This window comes from Ornithorhynchus anatinus, chromosome 4, assembly GCF_004115215.2.
Source record: "Ornithorhynchus anatinus isolate Pmale09 chromosome 4, mOrnAna1.pri.v4, whole genome shotgun sequence".
Classification (NCBI taxonomy): domain Eukaryota; kingdom Metazoa; phylum Chordata; class Mammalia; order Monotremata; family Ornithorhynchidae; genus Ornithorhynchus; species Ornithorhynchus anatinus.
This window is the reverse complement of record NC_041731.1, coordinates 101,225,939-101,243,757: the sequence shown is the minus strand read 5'-3', so window position 1 is coordinate 101,243,757 and position 17,819 is coordinate 101,225,939. Positions and strand designations below refer to the sequence as shown.

Genomic DNA, 17,819 nt, shown 5'->3' with positions numbered 1-17,819 from the left:
CAAACTGTCTGTTGAGAACTTATTATGCCCCCGAGCACTGGGGTGCATACAAGATAATCAGATTGGGCAGTCCTCATCCCACATGGGGCGTACAGTATGGAGGAAAAATGATTTTTACAAACCACCCTAAAACCTGCTGTACCAAGTGTGCTAAATTGACTGGTGTTCAGCGGTGGTGATGATGAAGTTTCTTGTTCGTCCCAAAGTCTTTGGGAGAAGGAAATGATTATAGAACTAGTGAGTTGAGCAGCATTACATAATTGTGCTCACTCTGGCAGCTATTTTCCTGGTGGAAAATGAGGTAACATATCCAAATGCCCATGTGGCTGGCTGTCCAAATACTTTTCAGTCTCAGCGATGAATATTGAGATGTCTGCCTGCTAGTGGTTGATAATATAATCAAAACTTTGTAGAGCACCTTCACCTCTGGTTTTTATAGCCTGATCAAAAGCAGGCAGAAATCATCAGATGAAGTTTGAACAGATCTAAGCAATTCACTTTTGAACAAGTCTTAGAAATGAAACCTGCAAAATCACATTGAACCTTATTGGTAAATAATGAAATTTGCGGAATATCCACGTTTCCATAGCCAAGGGCTTATTACTTTAATCGTAAATTAACGCACTTGACCTACTGACTAGACTGTAACCCAACACTCCCTTGAGGCTATCTGGGCTCTGTAGTGCTCAATCAGATATCGGTATTTCATTCATTCAGTGGTATTTATTGAGCGCTTACTGTGCGCAGAGCACTTGGGAAAGTACAATACAAAAATAAACAGGGACATTCTCTGCCCACAGGGAGCTTAATAATGATTATGGTATTTGTTAAGCATTTACTATATGCCAAGCATTGTTCTAAGCCCTGGAAGCATTGTTCTCTAAGCACTGGGTGAACTTACTTGAGTGCTTACTGAAGGCAGAGACTGTACTAAGCACTTGGGAGAGTAGAATACAAGAGTTGGCAACAGGACGATATGGTACATATGGCAGAGCACCTAATATTTTGAACCTTTGGGCCCAAAATATTATCACCTGAAATGAGAAAAACCTAGGCTTTAAATGTCTGAGCCCATGGCTAAATTAACTCTGTTATTCATGAAGCGAAAACTGTAATATGTGACGTTTCAGTAGTTAACCTTTGAGATAATAATCTCTCTTGCGAGCTATCTGTATGTGCATATCCTTCATCCAAAGTTCAGAAACTGCCTAGTGTCTCTCCCATTTATAAACTGTGAGCCCCATGTGGAACAGGGGCAGTTTTCAACCTGTTTATCTTGTGTCTACTCTGGCACCAGTAGAGAGTTAAGAGTTTAGCTCTTCGTATTTATTGAGCATTTACTTTGTGTGAAACACTGTACACTTGAGATTACAATGCAACAATAAAGACACATTCCCTCCCTACAACAAGCTTACAGTTTAGACCAAGGAGAGATAGGCATTAATAAAAATAAATAAATTACAGATATATACATAAGTGCTGTGGGGCTGGGAGGGAGGAAGAAGAAAAGGAGTAAGTCGAGGTGATGGAGAAGGGAGTGGGAGAAGAGGAAAGAGGGGCTTGGTCAGAGAAGTCCTCCTGGAGGAAATGTGCCTTCAGTAAGGCTTTGAAGGTGGGAGGGAGAGTAACTGTCTGTCAGATTTGAGGAGGGAAGGCATTCCAGGCCAGAGATAGGATGTGGCGAGGGGTTGGTGGTGAGATTGACAACACTTTGGGAAGGTTAACATTAGAGAAATGAAGTGTGTGGGCTGGGTTGTAGTAGGAGAGTAGCGAGGTGAGGAAAAGGGGGCAAGGTGATTGACTGCTTTAAAACCAAAGGTGAGGGTTTTTGTTTTTTTTGATGCAGACATCGATTCATTCATTCAGTAGTATTTTTTGAGTGCTTACTATGTGCAGAGCACTGTACTAAGCGCTTGGAATGGACAAATTGGTAACAGATACAGTCCCTGCCCTCTGACGGGCTTACAGTCTAATCGGGGGAGACAGACAGACAGGAACAATAGCAATAAATAGAATAGAGGGGAAGATCATCTCATTAAAACAATAGCAAATAAATAGAATCAAGGTGATGTACATCTAATTAACAAAATAAATAGGGTAATGAAGATATATACAGTTGAACGGACGAGTACAGTGCTGAGGGGATGGGATGGGAGAGGGGGAGGAGCGGAGGGAAAGGGGGGAGAAGAGGGTTTAGCTGCGGAGAGGCGAAGAGGTGAGCGGAGGGTAGAGGGAGCGGAGGGAAAAAGGGGAGCTCAGTCTGGGAAGTCGATGGGCAACCACTGGAGTTTTTTGAGGAGTGGGGAAACATGTCCTGAACGTTTTTGTAGAGAAATGATCTGGGCAGCAGAGTGAAGTACTGGAGAGAGTGGGGAGAGACAGGAGGCTGGGAGGTCAGCAAGGAGGTTGATGCATTAATTAATTCAGGAAGGATAGGATGAGTGATTGTATTAATGTGGCAGTAGTTTGGATGGGGAAGAAAGGTCTATTATGCTAACAGTTGAATTTTTTCAAGAGTCATTGAGCATTTAAGTAGGTGTGAAGTTACATATCCAAAGAGCCACTTGGGAACGGGCCGTCCACATACCCTTCAGTCTCAGCGATGAATAGTGAGATGTCTGCCTGATGATGGTTGATATATAGTTGAAACTCTGTAGAGCACCTTCACCTCTGGTTTTTATAATGTGGGTCAAAAGCAGGCAGAGATCATCAGAAGAAGAAAATTAAACAGATCTAAGCAATTTTGAATAGGTCTTAGAAGTGAATCCTGTAAAATCACATGGGACCTTATTGATAAGTAATGAAACTTGCAGAATATTCTCATTTCCCTTGCCAAGGGCTTATTACTTTAATCCTAAATTAACACACTTGACCTACTCACTAGACTTCAACCCAACCCTCCCTTGAGACTATTTGGGCTTTTTAGTAATCAATCAATTATTGGTATTTGAGTGCTTACAGTGTGCAGAGACTGTACTAAACAATTCGAAGAATAGAATACAACAGAGTTCATTTAGTTGTATTTATTAAATGCTTACTATGTGCAGAATACTGTACTAAGCAATACAGCAATAAGCAGTAGCATTTCCTGCCCACAGCGAGCTCACGGTTTCTGAGCCACAGGGAGTTTACAGTTTAGATGGTTATCAAAATAAAATTTTAGATATGTACATAAATGCTGTGGGGCAAATATCAAGTGCTAAAAAGGAACAGATCCAGGTGTGTAGGCAGTGAAAAAAGAAGAGGAAAAGAGGGCTTAATCAGTGAAGACTCTTGGAGTAGTTGTGGTTGTAATAAGACTTAGGTGAGAGGATTGATTGCTTGTCGTATATTAACCGTCTCCCCCTCTAGACTGTAAACTCATTGTGAGCAGGGACAGCATCTGTTATACTCTTATAGTATACTCTCCCAAGCACTTAGTACAGTGCTCTGCACACAGTAAATGCTCAATAAATATGATTGAGAGGGAGGATGTGGGATGTGGGAAAAGGGTCAGCGACAAGAAAGGTCTTTGAAGTTCTGCAAGTAAGCTGGCGTTAGAGGAATGAAGTCTGAAGAATGTGTTACAGTAGGAAAGCGGAAAGGAAAGGTAGAAAGGACAAGGAGATTAAGTGGTTTAAAGCAGAGGTTCTTGAGGAGTGGGGAGATGTAGACAGATTTTTTTACAAAAAGTTTTCAGAGCAGCAGAGTAAAGTATGGACTGGAGTAGGGAGAAATGGGGAAGTCAACAAAGAGACTGATGCAGTAGTCAAGGTGGGTGATAGGTGCTTGGATCAGCATAGTAGCAGTTTGGGTGGAGGCGAAAGGGCTGTTCTGAAGGTAGAACTGACAGACTTTGGTGACAGATTGAATGTGGAGGTTGAGGGAGAGACAAATAAAGGATAATGCCAAGGTTACTGGCTTGTGAGGTAGGGAGGATTGTGGAATTGTCTACAGCGATGGGGAACACAGCTTGGGTGGGAAGATAAGGAGTTCTGTTGGGATTTGACAAGACATCCAGTTAGAGATGTGCTCCAGGCAGGAGGAAATGCAAGACAGCAGAGGAGAGGGGTCAGGGCTGGAGGGGTAGCATATATATTTTTATTACTGTATTTATTTTGTTAATGAGGTGTACATTCCCTTGATTCTATTTATTGTGATTATGTTGTCTTGTTTTGGTCCGTCTCCCCCGATTAGATTGTAAGCCCGTCATTGGGCAGGGATTGTCTCTATCTGTTGCCGAACTGTACATTCCAAGCGTTTACCACAGTGCTCTGTACATAGTAAGTGGTCAATAAATACTATTGAGTGAATGAATATGGGAATCATCCATATAGAGAAGGTAATTTTTTTAATGGTACTTGTTAAGCACTTGTAATGTCCCAGGCACAGTACTAAGCACTGCGATAGACATAAAAAAAAATCAGGCTGGACTCAGTCCCTCTCCATATGGGGCTCACAGTCTAAGTTGGAGGGAGGAAGACCTAATCCCCATTTTACAGATGAAGCCTTGGGAGCAAATGAGTTCTCGACAACAGAAGGTGTAGATGGAGAATAGAAGGGGACCCAGAACTGAGCCTTGAGGGACTCCCACTGTTGGGAGGCAGAGGAGGAGCCTGCCAAAGAGACTGCATTGTTAGCAGGTAACATGTCTACCAACTCTGTTGCATTACTCTCCCAAGTGCTCGGGACAGTGCTCTGCACATATTAAGCACTCAATAAAAAGTTTCAGTGAAGACAAGGTTAGATAATGTTTCAAGAAGAAGGGGCTGTCCACAGTGTTGAGGGCAGCTGAGGAGTTGAGGAGGCTCAGGGTGGAGTAGAGGCTGTTGGATTTAGTAAGAAGGTGGACACTGATGACTTTAGCGTTGGCAGGTTCCGTGAAGTGAAGGGGGTGGAAACCAGATTGGAGGGGATTAGGGAGAGAATTGGAGGAGAGGAGTCGGAGGCTGTGTGTATAGACAAGTCACTTGAGTTGTTCGGAGAGGAGTGGTGGGAGGAATGGAGGGTGCCATGGGGTCAAAGGAATGGGTTTTTTGTTTGGGGGTGTTTTTATTTGAGAGGGGGAAGGAGATACATGAGCATGTTGGAAAGCAATGGGGAAGAAGTCATTGGAAAGTGAATGGTTGAAAATGATGGTCAAGGAGGGAGGGGGCAAGAGTTTTGATAAGATGCGAAGGGTTGGGGTCAGAGACAAAGGTGGAGGAGATGGAGTTTTTGAGTGGTGACAGGATTAAGATACTGTAGGGAATATGGGAGAGTTGAAAAGTGGACAATAGGAGGGAGGGAGTAGAAAAGACCAGGGGAGATTTAGGGAGATCATACATGTTGGTTTAAATTTTATCCATAAAGTACATGGTCAGGTCATTAGGGGAAAGAGATGGGAAGGGAGAGGTGGGGCTTGAGGAGGGCATTAAATGTGTGACTTAGCTGGTTCAGGTAATGGGTATGGGGGCCAATAAGGATGGAGCAATATTGCTACTGGGAGGAGGAAAGGGCAGATTTAGAGCAGCTGAGGATAAATATAAATTGCAGAAGGTCAGTCAGGACTCTGGATTTCCACCAGTAGCCCTTGCAGCTCGCACACAGGAACAGAGGAAGTGTATTGTGGAGGTGATCCAGGGCTGTGGATGAATGGTATAAGATTGGTTGAGAGACAGGGGAGCAAGGGAGTTGAGTTCAGCGGAGAGGGTGGTGTTGAGGGTGTCAGTTTTTGCATTGAGCAGGTAGGTTGGACATGGAGAGCAAATGGGGCATGATGTCTTTGGAAAGTTGGAGGGGGCCAAAAAATCAGAGGTCTCTGGGGGGGAACATGACAGGTAAAAATTTGTGTGGCTGACAGGGCACCCACAGGCCTTGGAGGCCAGAAAGGTGGGCACCTCTCCTCTTCTGCCCATTTATTTGCAGTGGATTTGTGGCAGAAACTAGGTCTATGCTTGGATATATGCCATAAGCAGGCTATTCCTCGAAGCACCCATACCAGGAACTGTAAAACTGGTACAGGACCATAGAGCAGTCAGATTAATTTGGGAAGTACCTTGTTCTAATGACAAGATCAAGGGTTTGAGTGTTAGAGGACATGCATTTTAATCTCGGCTCCGCAACTTGTCTGCTGTGTGACCTTGGGTAAGTCACTTCTCTGTGCCTCAGTTACCTCATCTCTAAAATGAGGATTAAAACTGTGAGCCCATGTGGGAAAGGGACCGTGTCCAACTAGAGTACCTTGTATCTACCCCAGTGCTTGGCACATAGTATGCATTTAACAAATATACTAATAATAATAGTATTTGTGTGTCTACCGGATGCAGTGCACTACACTTGCTTGAGAAGGACAAAACAAGCAAGTGACACAGTCACTGCATACAAAGAGCTCTCATGTTAAAGGAGGAGCTTGACCTAAGACTATTTACAAAGTAATCAAAATAAATAATGGAATGGAAAGTTAATTCTACCTGTATACATCAATAGTGAAGAAGGGTAGAAAAATAAGTACATACATCTAGGGATAGCTGCTAGGGGTACATGTGGGAAATGTGGAAGGCTTGCTGGAGGAGGGGGATTCGGGAAGAGGGCTATACTCTGCCATATTTGGGGAGGGAAGGAGTTCCAAGCTGGAACAGTGTGAGTGAAGGGATGGAGGTAGGTGAGGGGTGGGCAGGGGGAAGAGAGAGAGAGAGAGAGAGATACAGAGAGAGAGAGAGATACAGAGACACAGATACAGTTTAAGAGGAATAGAGATAGTGGGATGGGAAGTGAAGCGTGAAGAAAGAAGACATTTAACTCCCTTCTCAGGCCCCCTGTCCCCCTGCCTCCCCCTTCCCTTGCCCCCAGTGACTTAGCTACCTAATTCCATTCACAACACTCCTGAAAATGTTCTCCTGAAAATCTTGCTTGCCCTTCTCCAGTTTCTCCCCTCTCCTGCCCCTTCTCCAAGTCTCCCGTCTTTCCTAGCACTATCTCTAGAGGAAATTTCCTGCTTTCTTTCAAAAGCCACTGCTTCTACCTGGTCATCCGACTTCATTCCTTCACACCTTATCAAAACACTTGCCCCGTCTCTTTTTCCCTCCCTAGCTGCCATCTTCAACTGTTCACTCTCCAGTTGCTTTTTCCCCACTGCTTTTGAACATGCTCTTATCTCCCCTATCCTAAAAAACAATCCTCCCTTGACCTTATGTCTTCCTCTAGCTATCGCCCCATCTCCCTCCTACCATTTCTCTCTAAAATCCTTGAGCGAACTGTCTACCCCCACTGCCTCAAGTTCCTCTCCTCCATCCCCTCCAATATGGCTTCCATCCTCTTCACTCTACAGAAACCACCCTCTGAAAGGTCACCAATGATCCAAATCCTCAGCAAATCCAACTCTCCTCCATCTTGATCCTCCTTGACCTCTAAGCTACCTTTGACAGGTTGACCACTCCCTCCTGGAAACATTATCCAACCTCAGCTTCACTGACACTGTCCTCTCCTGGTTCTCCTCCTATTTCTCTGGCCACTCATTCTCAGTCTCTTTTGCGGGCTCCTCCTCTGCCTCCCATCCCCTAACTGTGAGTGTTCCTCAAGGTTCAGTTCTGGATCCCCTTCTTTTGTCCATCTACACCCACTCCCTTGGAAAACTCATTTGCTCATACGGCTTCAACTATAACATCTATTTTGATGACATCCAAATCTACATCTTCAGCCCTGATCTCTCTTCCTCTCTGCACTTCTTTCTTCAAGACATCTCTACTTGGATGTCCTTCCATCACCTCAAACTTGATATGGCTAAAACTGAACTTCTTATCTTTCTACACAAACCCTGTCCTCCCGCTCACTGTCATTCATTCATTCATTCATTCAATAGTATTTATTGAGCGCTTACTATGTGCAGAGCACTGTACTAAGCGCTTGGGATGAACAAGTCGGCAACAGATAGAGACAGTCCCTGCCGTTTGACGGGCTTACAGTCTAATCGGGGGAGACGGACAGACAAGAACAATGGCACTAAACAGCGTCAAGGGGAAGAACATCTCGTAAAAACAATGGCAACTAAATAGAATCGAGGCGATGTACAATTCATTAACAAAATAAATAGGGTAACGAAAATATATACAGTTGAGCGGATGGGTACAGTGCTGTGGGGATGGGAAGGGAGAGGTGGAGGAGCAGAGGGAAAAGGGGAAAATGAGGCTTTAGCTGCGGAGAGGTAAAGGGGGGATGGCAGAGGGAGTAGAGGGGGAAGAGGAGCTCAGTCTGGGAAGGCCTCTTGGAGGAGGTGATTTTTAAGTAAGGTTTTGAAGAGGGAAAGAGAATCGGTTTGGCGGAGGTGAGGAGGGAGGGCGTGACCCAGGGGTCGACGGCGGGATAGGCGAGACCGAGGGACGGCGAGGAGGTGGGCGGCAGAGGAGCGGAGCGTGCGGGGTGGGTGGTAGAAAGAGAGAAGGGAGGAGAGGTAGGAAGGGGCAAGGTGATGGAGAGCCTCGAAGCCTAGAGTGAGGAGTTTTTGTTTGGAGCGGAGGTCGATAGGCAACCACTGGAGTTGTTTAAGAAGGGGAGTGACATGCCCAGATCGTTTCTGCAGGAAGATGAGCCGGGCAGCGGAGTGAAGAATAGACCGGAGCGGGGCGAGAGAGGAGGAAGGGAGGTCAGAGAGAAGGCTGACACAGTAGTCTAGCCGGGATATAACGAGAGCCCGTAATAGTAAGGTAGCCGTCTGGGTGGAGAGGAAAGGGCGGTTCTTGGCGATATCGTAGAGGTGAAACCGGCAGGTCTTGGTAACGGATAGGATGTGTGGGGTGAACGAGAGGGACGAGTCAAGGATGACACCGAGATTGCGGGCCTGCGGGACGGGAAGGATGGTCGTGCCATCCACGGTGATGGAGAAGTCTGGGAGCGGACCGGGCTTGGGAGGGAAGATGAGGAGCTTAGTCTCGCTCATGTTGAGTTTTAGGTGGGGGGCCGACATCCAGGTGGAGACGTCCCGGAGGCAGGAGGAGATGCGAGCCCGAAGGGAGGGGGAGAGGACAGGGGCGGAGATGTAGATCTGCGTGTCATCTGCGTAGAGATGGTAGTCGAAGCCGTGAGAGCGGATGAGTTCACCGAGGGAGTGAGTGTAAATGGAGAACAGAAGAGGGCCAAGAACTGACCCTTGAGGAACTCCAACAGTTAAAGGATGGGAGGGGGAGGAGGCTCCAGCGTAGGAGACCGAGAATGATCGGCCAGAGAGGTAAGAGGAGAACCGGGAGAGGACAGAGTCCGTGAAGCCAAGGTGAGATAAGGTACGGAGGAGGAGGGGATGGTCGACAGTGTCAAAGGCAGCAGAGAGGTCAAGGAGGATCAGAATGGAGTAGGAGCCATTGGATTTGGCAAGAAGGAGGTCACGGGTGACCTTAGAGAGAGCAGTCTCGGTAGAGTGGAGGGGACGGAAGCCAGATCGGAGGGGGTCTAGGAGAGAATGGGAGTTAAGGAATTCTAGGCATCGATTGTAGACGACTCGTTCTAAGATTTTGGAAAGGAAGGGTAGTAGGGAGATAGGACGATAACTGGAGGGGGAAGTGGGGTCAAGAGCGGGTTTTTTTAGGATGGGGGAGACGTGGGCGTGTTTGAAGGCAGAGGGGAAGGAGCCCTTGGAGATTGAGTGGTTAAAAATAGAAGTTAAGGAAGGGAGGAGGGCAGGGGCGATGGTTTTAAGAAGGTGAGAGGGAATGGGGTCCAAGGCGCAGGTGGAGGGGGTGGCACTTGCGAGGAGGGAGGAGATCTCCTCTGAGGATACTGCAGGGAAGGATGGGAAAGTAGGGGAGGGGGTTGTTGGGGGGGAGGGGAGAGGCGTAGGGGTGACTTTGGGGAGCTCAGACCTGATCGTGTTGATTTTCGTGAGGAAATAGGTGGCCAGATCATTAGGGGTGAGAGATGGGGGAGGGGGAGGAACAGGGGGCCTAAGGAGAGAGTTAAAGGTCCGGAACAATCGGCGGGGGTGACGGGCATGGGTGTCGATGAGGGAGGAGAAGAAGCTTTGCCTGGCGGAGGAGAGGGCAGAGTTAAGGCAGGAAAGGATAAATTTGAAGTGTGTGAGGTCGGCTTGGTGCTTGGACTTTCGCCAGCGGCGCTCAGCAGCTCGAGCATAGGAGCGTAGGAGGCGGACGGAGGAGGTGATCCAGGGCTGTGGGTTAGTGGCGCGAGAGCGGCGGAGGGAAAGGGGGGCGAGAGAGTCGAGATGAGTAGAGAGGGTGGAGTTGAGAGCGGAGACCTGATCGTCGAGAGTGGGAAGAGAGGACAGGGCGGCAAGGTGAGGCGAGATGCTATTGGAAAGACGGATGGGATCGAGAGAGCGGAGGTCTCTGTGGGGCAGTAGCGAAGATTTGCAGGGGGAGGGAGTGTGAGAGATGAGGCAGGTGAGAAGGTTATGGTCCGAGAGAGGGATTTCAGAGTTGGTGAGTGAGGAGATAGTGCAGCGGTAGGAGATGACAAGATCGAGGGTGTGACCGAGTCGGTGAGTGGGCGCGGTATGGTGGAGGAGGAGGTCGGCAGAGTCGAGGAGGGATAGCAGGCGGGCGGCAGAGGAGTCGTCGGGTACATCCGTATGGATGTTGAAGTCTCCAAGGATCAGAGTGGGCAGAGAGAAGGAGAGAAGGAAGGTGAGAAAGGGGTCAAGGTGGTTGAAGAAGTCGGAGGTGGGACTGGGAGGGCGGTAGATGACGGCGACAAGTAACTGGAGTGGGTGGTAGAGGCGAATGATATGCGCCACCACCATCCTTCCAAGGTTATGGGCTTGTGAGACAGGCTTGTGAGACAGGCATTATCCTTGATTCCTCTCTCTCGTTCCACCCACATGTTCAGGTCATCATTAAATCCTGTCAGTTCTACCTTCACAACATCACCACAATTCGCCCCTTCCTCTCCATCCAAACGGCTGCCTCATTAATGCAAGTACTTACCCTATCTCACCTTGATTACTGTATCAGTATCCTTGCTGACCTCCCTGCCTTCTGTCTCTCCCCACTCCAGTCCATACTCCAATTGTTTTCCTTCAAAAATGTTCAGGCCGTATTTCCCCACGTCTCAAAAAACTCCAGGGATTGCCTATCCACCTCTGCATCAAATAAAAATGCCTCACCATTGGCTTTTAAGCACTTAATCACCATGCCACCTCTTACCTCACCTCACTAATCTCCTGCTACAACCCAGACTGCACACTTAGTTCCTCTGATGCTTACCTTCTCACTGTACCTCCATCTCATCTATCTCACCTCCTACCTCTCGCCCACATCCTACCTCTGGGCTGGAATGTCCTCCCTCATATCAGACACATAACTGCTCTCCCCCCACTTCAAAACCTTAATGAAAACACATCTCCTCCAAGAAACCTTCCCTGTCTAAGCCTGCCTCTCCTCTTCTGCCACTCTCTTCTGTGCTGCTCTTACTTGCTCCTTCATTCATCCTCCTTCCCATCCCCACATCACATACATATCTATCTATATGTATATCTGTACTTTATTCAACTATTTATATTCATGTCGGTCTCCCCCTCTAGACTGTGAGATCGTTGTGGGCAGGAATGTGTCTGTTGTTATATTGTACTCTCCCAAGCGCTTACTATAGTGCTTTGCACACAGTGAGAGCTCAATAAATAGGATTGAATGAATAAATGAATGACATGTAAGGTTTGTTGAAGTGATGGAGAGCCTTGACTCAATCCATCAGTAGTATTCATTGAGCACTTCCTCTGTACAGCACTGCACTAAGCACATGGGACAGTGCAGTAGAGTCAGAAGACAAGATAATTGCCATCAAGGGGGCTTACGGTCTCACAGAGCTAAATGAGGGAGTCTTTGGTTGATGCAGGAGTACGTGGGGAATCCAGTGGGTGGTTTTGAGGATCAGAGAGACTTCTCTGAGTGGCATTTCAGGAAGATGATCCTTACTGCAATGTGTGACATAAACTGGAGAGGGGCGAGGCTGGAAGCGAGGAAGTTTATACAATAGTCTTGCTGCAGGTTTGATCAGAGAGAGCTGTACCAAAGTGGTAGCTGTCTGGGTGGAGAGGAAAGGGAGTGGTGGGGAAATCCGTGAGATGTTTTGTCGGAAGAACCGGCAGGATATGACAGTAGATTGGATACGAGAGTTGAAGGAGCAAAGAGCCAAGGTTGATGCCAAGACTGTGGGCTTCTGGAACAGAAGTGATGGTGGTGTTTACTGAGATAGGAAAGGGAAGATGAGTAATTAGGTTTTAGACTTATTAAACTTGTGGAGTCAGTGGGTTCATTCAATTCATTCAGTCATATTTAGTGAGTGTTTATTGTGTGCAGAGCACTGTACTATGTGGTTGGAAAGTACAATTCAGCAATAAAGGGAGCGAGTCCCTGCCCACACCGTGTTTATGGAAGTGTCGTGGAGGCCAGAAGAGATGCAGGGTAAACAAGAGGTAGTTTGGGGGTATCACCTCCTTGGAAGGAGTAATGAAGCCCAAGGGAGAGGGTTGTAGAATGAGAAATTTGGGGGACCCAGAACTAGTCAGTGTGGAGACTGTCAGCTAGGGAATGGTAGGTAATAGTAACCGTAGTACTTATTAAACACTGGCAGTGTGCCAGGAACTGTTCTAAGCACTGGAGTAGATACAAGTTAATCAGGTTGGACACAGTCCCTGTCCCACATGTGACTCACAGTCTTAATCCCCATTTTACAAATGAGGTGACTTCACAGAAAAGTGAAGTGACTTCCCCAAGGTCATACAGCAGACATGTGGCAGAACTGGAATTAAAACCCAGGTCCTTTCGACTCCCAGGCCTGTGCTCCTAAGCCATGCTTTTTTTGTGAAAGAGAAGTCAGGAAACCCCTGAAAAGAGGCATTGAGAGAGGTTGGAGAACTAGGTGAGCAAAACGGAGGTCCAGAATGTTTCAAGGAGGTTGGCGTGGTCCACAGGGATAAAGGTCAAGAGGTTAAGGAGGATTAGAAGAGAGAAGAGCCCATTGGATTTGGTTCATTCAATAGTATTTATTAAGCACTTACTATGTGCAGAGCACTGTACTAAGCACTTGGAATGTACAATTCGGCAACAGATAGAGCCAATCCCTGCCCATTGACGGGCTCACATTCTATTCGGGGGAGACAGACGGACAAAAACAAGACAGCTTAATCGCAATAAGTAGATTTATTTAAATTAGTAGATTCATCTTGCCCTCCCTCCTCACCTCCGCCAAACTAATTCTCTTCCCCTCTTCAAACCCCTAAAGCTCACCTCCTCCAAGAGGCCTTCCCAGACTGAGCTCCCCTTCTCCCTCTACTGCCTCTACCGCCCCCCCTTCACCTCTCCGCAGCTTAACCCTCTTTTCCCCTCATCTCCCTCTGCTCCTCCCCCTCTCCCTTCCCATCCCCTCAGCACTGTACTCGTCCGCTCAACTGCATATATCTTCATTACCCTATTTATTTTGTTAATGAGATGTACATCACCAATCACCTTTGAGAAGTAGAATCTCAGTGGAGTGAAGGGAGTCATCAGCCTGAGTCATAGTGGATCAAGGAGAGAGTTGGTAGAAAATATGTGAAGGTAGGTGTAAACAATCGGTTCCAGGAGCTTTACTCTGAATGGTAGCAGGGGAGCTGGGGTGAGAGCGTGAGGGAGCTGCGGGATATAAAGAGTTTTTCAAGTATGAGGGAGACGTGTGCGTGTTTGAGGTCAGAAGGGGCTAGCGGAGGTAGAGGTTGAAGATCTCTTCTCTGCCCTCCAGCCCCCCGCCACCTTCTCATCATGGATGGCCCCCTCTCTGCCACCTTCCCGACAGTTCCAGTGTCTGCATCCTAGGGGACCCTCCAAGGGTGTGTCACTGCAGAGAGCGGCCAGCATACAAGAGCAGTTGCAGTTCATAACCCAAAGTCAGGAGCTTCTTTCCCACCCCCTACCCCCCCAAATCCTTGCTGTGCCATGGCAGAGTCCTATTCTTCTTGAGAGGTGGGATTCCCGGTTGGCCAGATCCTGCAGGAAGGTGATGGTAGTATCCTCCCAAGAAGGTGGACAGGAAAGGTTTAAAGAGCAGAACTTGTGCTCTTTATATGTCCCTCCTCTCCCTCCCTCCTTCTCTCTGTCTCACACTCACATGCATATAACAGGCACTTTTCTAAGCACTGGGATAGATACAAGAAAATGAGGTTGGACACAGTCTCTGACCGACATGAGGCTCACAGTCTTAATCCCCATTTTACAGATGATGTAACTGAGGCCCAGAGAAGAGTTAAGTGACTCGCCCAAGGTCACCCAACAGACAAGTGGCAAAGCCAGGAATAGAACCCAGGTCCTTCTGACTCCCAGGCCTGTGCTATATGCATTAGGCCACACTGCTTCTCTTCTACCCTTCCTCACACACTGTTGCTCTGAAGCAGCCTCTCCTACACCCATTTAGTGGGGCTCTAACCTGCCCCCATCTGAGGTGGCAGTAATCAATCGATGGTATTTATTGAGCACTTACTGTGTGCAGAGTACTGTACTAAGTGCTTGGGAGACTACAGTATAACAGAGTTGATAGACGAAGGAGCAAGAACCCAAGACTCTCCCACTCCTCAACAATGCCCCAGAGCTTTCTTTTGTCATCATCATCTTCTATGGTTTATTATAATCATAAAGGTATTTAAGTGCTTACTATGTGCCAAGCACTATTATAAGCACTGGGGTAGATACAAGGTGATCAGGTTGACCCACGTGGGGATCACAGTGTCAATCCCCATTTTACAGATGAGGTAACTGAGGCACAGAGAAGGTAAGTGACTTGCCCAAGATCACACAGCAGACAAGTGGTGGAGGTGGAATTAGAACCCATGACCTCTGACTTCCAAGCCCATGCTCTTTTCATTAGGCCATGCTGCTTCTCTATAATAGTATTTTTTAAGCGCTTACTATGTGTCTAGCACTATTTTAAGCGCTGGGGTAGATACAAGCTAATCAGGTGTCCCACATAGGGCTCACAGTCTTAATCCTCATTTTACAAATCAGGTAACTGAGACACAGAAAAGTTAAGTGAGTGCTTGCTGTGTGCAGAGCAATGTATTAGACTGTAAGCCCATCAGTGGGCAGGGATTGTCTCTGTTGCAGAATTGTACATTCCAAGCACTTAGTACAGTGCTCTGCACATAGTAAGCGCTGAATAAATACTATTGAATGAATGAATACTAAGCGATTGGGAGAGTACAATACGACAGAGTTGGTAGACATGTTCCCTGCCCCTTGGCTGGAAGGTGCAGTGACCTTGGAGAATGAGGGCACACACCCATTGGCCTTGATTAGTCCGGGGGAAGACTTTTACGCTTTACTCCAGAGAGGATAGCCCAACCTCCAAAAATAAGCCTTATTGTGCCTAAAAATGTAGGCTACCTTAAATTCAGTGATTTTTCTTTCTTTTGTAATCCTTTTCTAGGAATGACATTCTATCTTGTGTAAACATGTATGCATACTATATTAAAATTGAAAAAAATGTTAATTATTTGGGGAAAAAATACTTTGAAATCCAAGCAATTTTAAATTGTATTGCAGATGCTAGAATTGAAGAGTTCGTGTATGAGAAGTTGGACAGAAAAGCACCAAGTCGTACCAACAACCCAGAACTTTTAGGGCAGTATATGATTGATGCGGGGAATGACTTTGGTCCTGGAACAGCTTATGGTAAGTCACAGCGAAAAAGGTGTGGTAAGAAATTTCCATTTAAAATAGCTGTAGAGATTCTTTTTGTAGAGTTATATGTAACATGTCTTTTTTTTATTATTTTCCTAGTAGTTAACCTCAAAATTTAAAGTTAATTTTTTGAAGTTTTTAGATTAAGTGAGAAGTGGTTATGAAATTGCCCTGCTTATGAAGAACATAGGTGCATCTTTATAAAATGCAAATAGGATTACTGTACAGTCAAAAGATTAATTCTTAATCTAAGAATGTACATTGGGCTTGTGAAATGTATTAGGACCTCACAGCTGATTTTACAATCTAGACAGTTCATTCTCTGAGAATATTTGTGGAATTTAAACGTACCATGGGCCGAGCCCTTGGGATTGATAGAATAAAAGCAGCTCAGACTCCATCCCTGTGCCCCATGGGGCTCAGTATCTATTACGAGGGAGGGTCACAGGGAGGCAAATCTTTCAAAGGTTATTCTACCAAGAAGCCTAGAAGTGTGTCCAAAAGGTATTATGTGAGCTTTATTATACAGAAAGTAAGCTGACACCAACCAGACCTTAAGAACATCTAAATTCAAATGTGACTTGGCCTTCTTTTTGCAACTCTTTTTTTTAAATTCTCCCATTTTGGTCCACTAGAAAGAGCGCATCTTTAGGAATCAGGAAACCTGGGTTCTAACCCTCGCAAGTAGCTAACGAGGGTGAAGGCTGAGTGTATTTCCTCAGGTGTGTTGAACTTCTGCCATCTAATCACTTATCACCCCCACTGCCTCAGTGAGATCATCAATCAATCCAATGTATTGAGCACTTACTATGTGCAGAGTACTGACATGAGCACTTGGGGAAAGTACAGTACAATAGAGTTGGTAGACACAGTCCCTGCCATCAAGGAGCTTACAAGCTACATATAGGACCATGACCTTCAGCAGTGAGATAATGTGAATGTGAATGATTAGTCCTGTGCAAGTCACTAGGACTGCAGTCAGTTCCTTCACGCAGCTTTCGATTCCAAAGTCATAGGTAAAAGGTTCATCTGTCGGTCTGGAGGGAGACAACATCTTATCTCAATCTAATTTTCTTTAATCTTTAATTTTAGATTAAAATTATATCCTTTATCCTTTAGCCTCTATTTTCAGGAAGCATTTAGAAATATTCTTCAGTGTAAAATCTTTAGTCTTTTAAAAAAGAGAGGGTAAAAATGCAGTGTTCACTGTTCTAGATCTGTTTTCACCTAAGGTAAACCAAAGGATTAGCCCTTTATTTTAGATCTCTAGAAACTTTATTACTATAATTTTGGTAAAACAGCACTAGCTGTGGATTTTTTTCATATTCACTCAATGTTAAGTGTTGGACTAAATGCACATTTAACTTTAAACGGGCCAAATTGCTAATTTATTCTTTTATAGTATAAACATCCAATTTTCCCAGAAAGTAATATAACAATCTCTTTTTCTTTCAGGTAATGCCCTGATTAAATGTGGCGAAACACAAAGACGAATTGGAACAGCAGACAGAGAACTTATTCAAACGTCTGCAATAAACTTTCTCAACCCCTTACGAAATTTTATAGAAGGCGATTATAAGACAATTGCTGTGAGTTTGGAAAATTTTCCTTTACTAATAGAATAGTTAGTATCTAAAAGTCCACAGAATGGTAAATGCTAGAATCTGACTGGACCCTTCTTTTTAATGGCAGATTTGAAAAGTACCACCACCCCTTTGCAACCTCAGAATTGTGCAGTTCATTCATTCATTCAATCATATGTATTGAGTGCTTACTGTGTGCAAAGCACTGTACTAAGTGTTTGGGAGTGAACAATTTAATAACAGACACACATTCCTGTCCACAGCAAGCTCACTGGCTAGAGGGGGAGACAGACATTATTATACATATATAAATAGGTAAATAAATGATAGATGTGATGCAGATAGATTCGTATGTTCTGGGGGGATGGGAGGGAAGATTAATGAAGGATCAAGTAAGAGTGGCGCAGAAGGGAGTGGGAGAAGAGGAGAGAAGGGCTTAGTCGGGGAAGGGTTCTTGGAGGAGATGTGCCTTCAGTAAGGTTTTGATGTGGGGGTGAGTAGTTGTATATGAGGAGGGAGGACATTCCAGGCCAGAGGTGGGATGTGGGTGAGGAGTTGGCGATGAGATAGATGAGACGGAGGTACAGTGAGATGATTGGCATTAGAGGAACGAAGCGTGCGGGCT

General features: G+C 45.9%; 1 protein-coding gene across 1 annotated transcript in view; it reads left to right on the top strand.

Moving 5' to 3' along the window:
- SH3GLB1 (SH3 domain containing GRB2 like, endophilin B1) overlaps positions 1–17,819 on the top strand; it is a 55,899-nt gene that overhangs the window by 21,077 nt on the left and 17,003 nt on the right. Inside the window, exons 3-4 of the mRNA XM_029063286.2 lie at positions 15,474–15,602; positions 17,067–17,200. Of these exons, the coding sequence (XP_028919119.1) occupies positions 15,474–15,602; positions 17,067–17,200 (263 nt within the window). The remainder of the gene's footprint in view (positions 1–15,473; positions 15,603–17,066; positions 17,201–17,819) is intronic.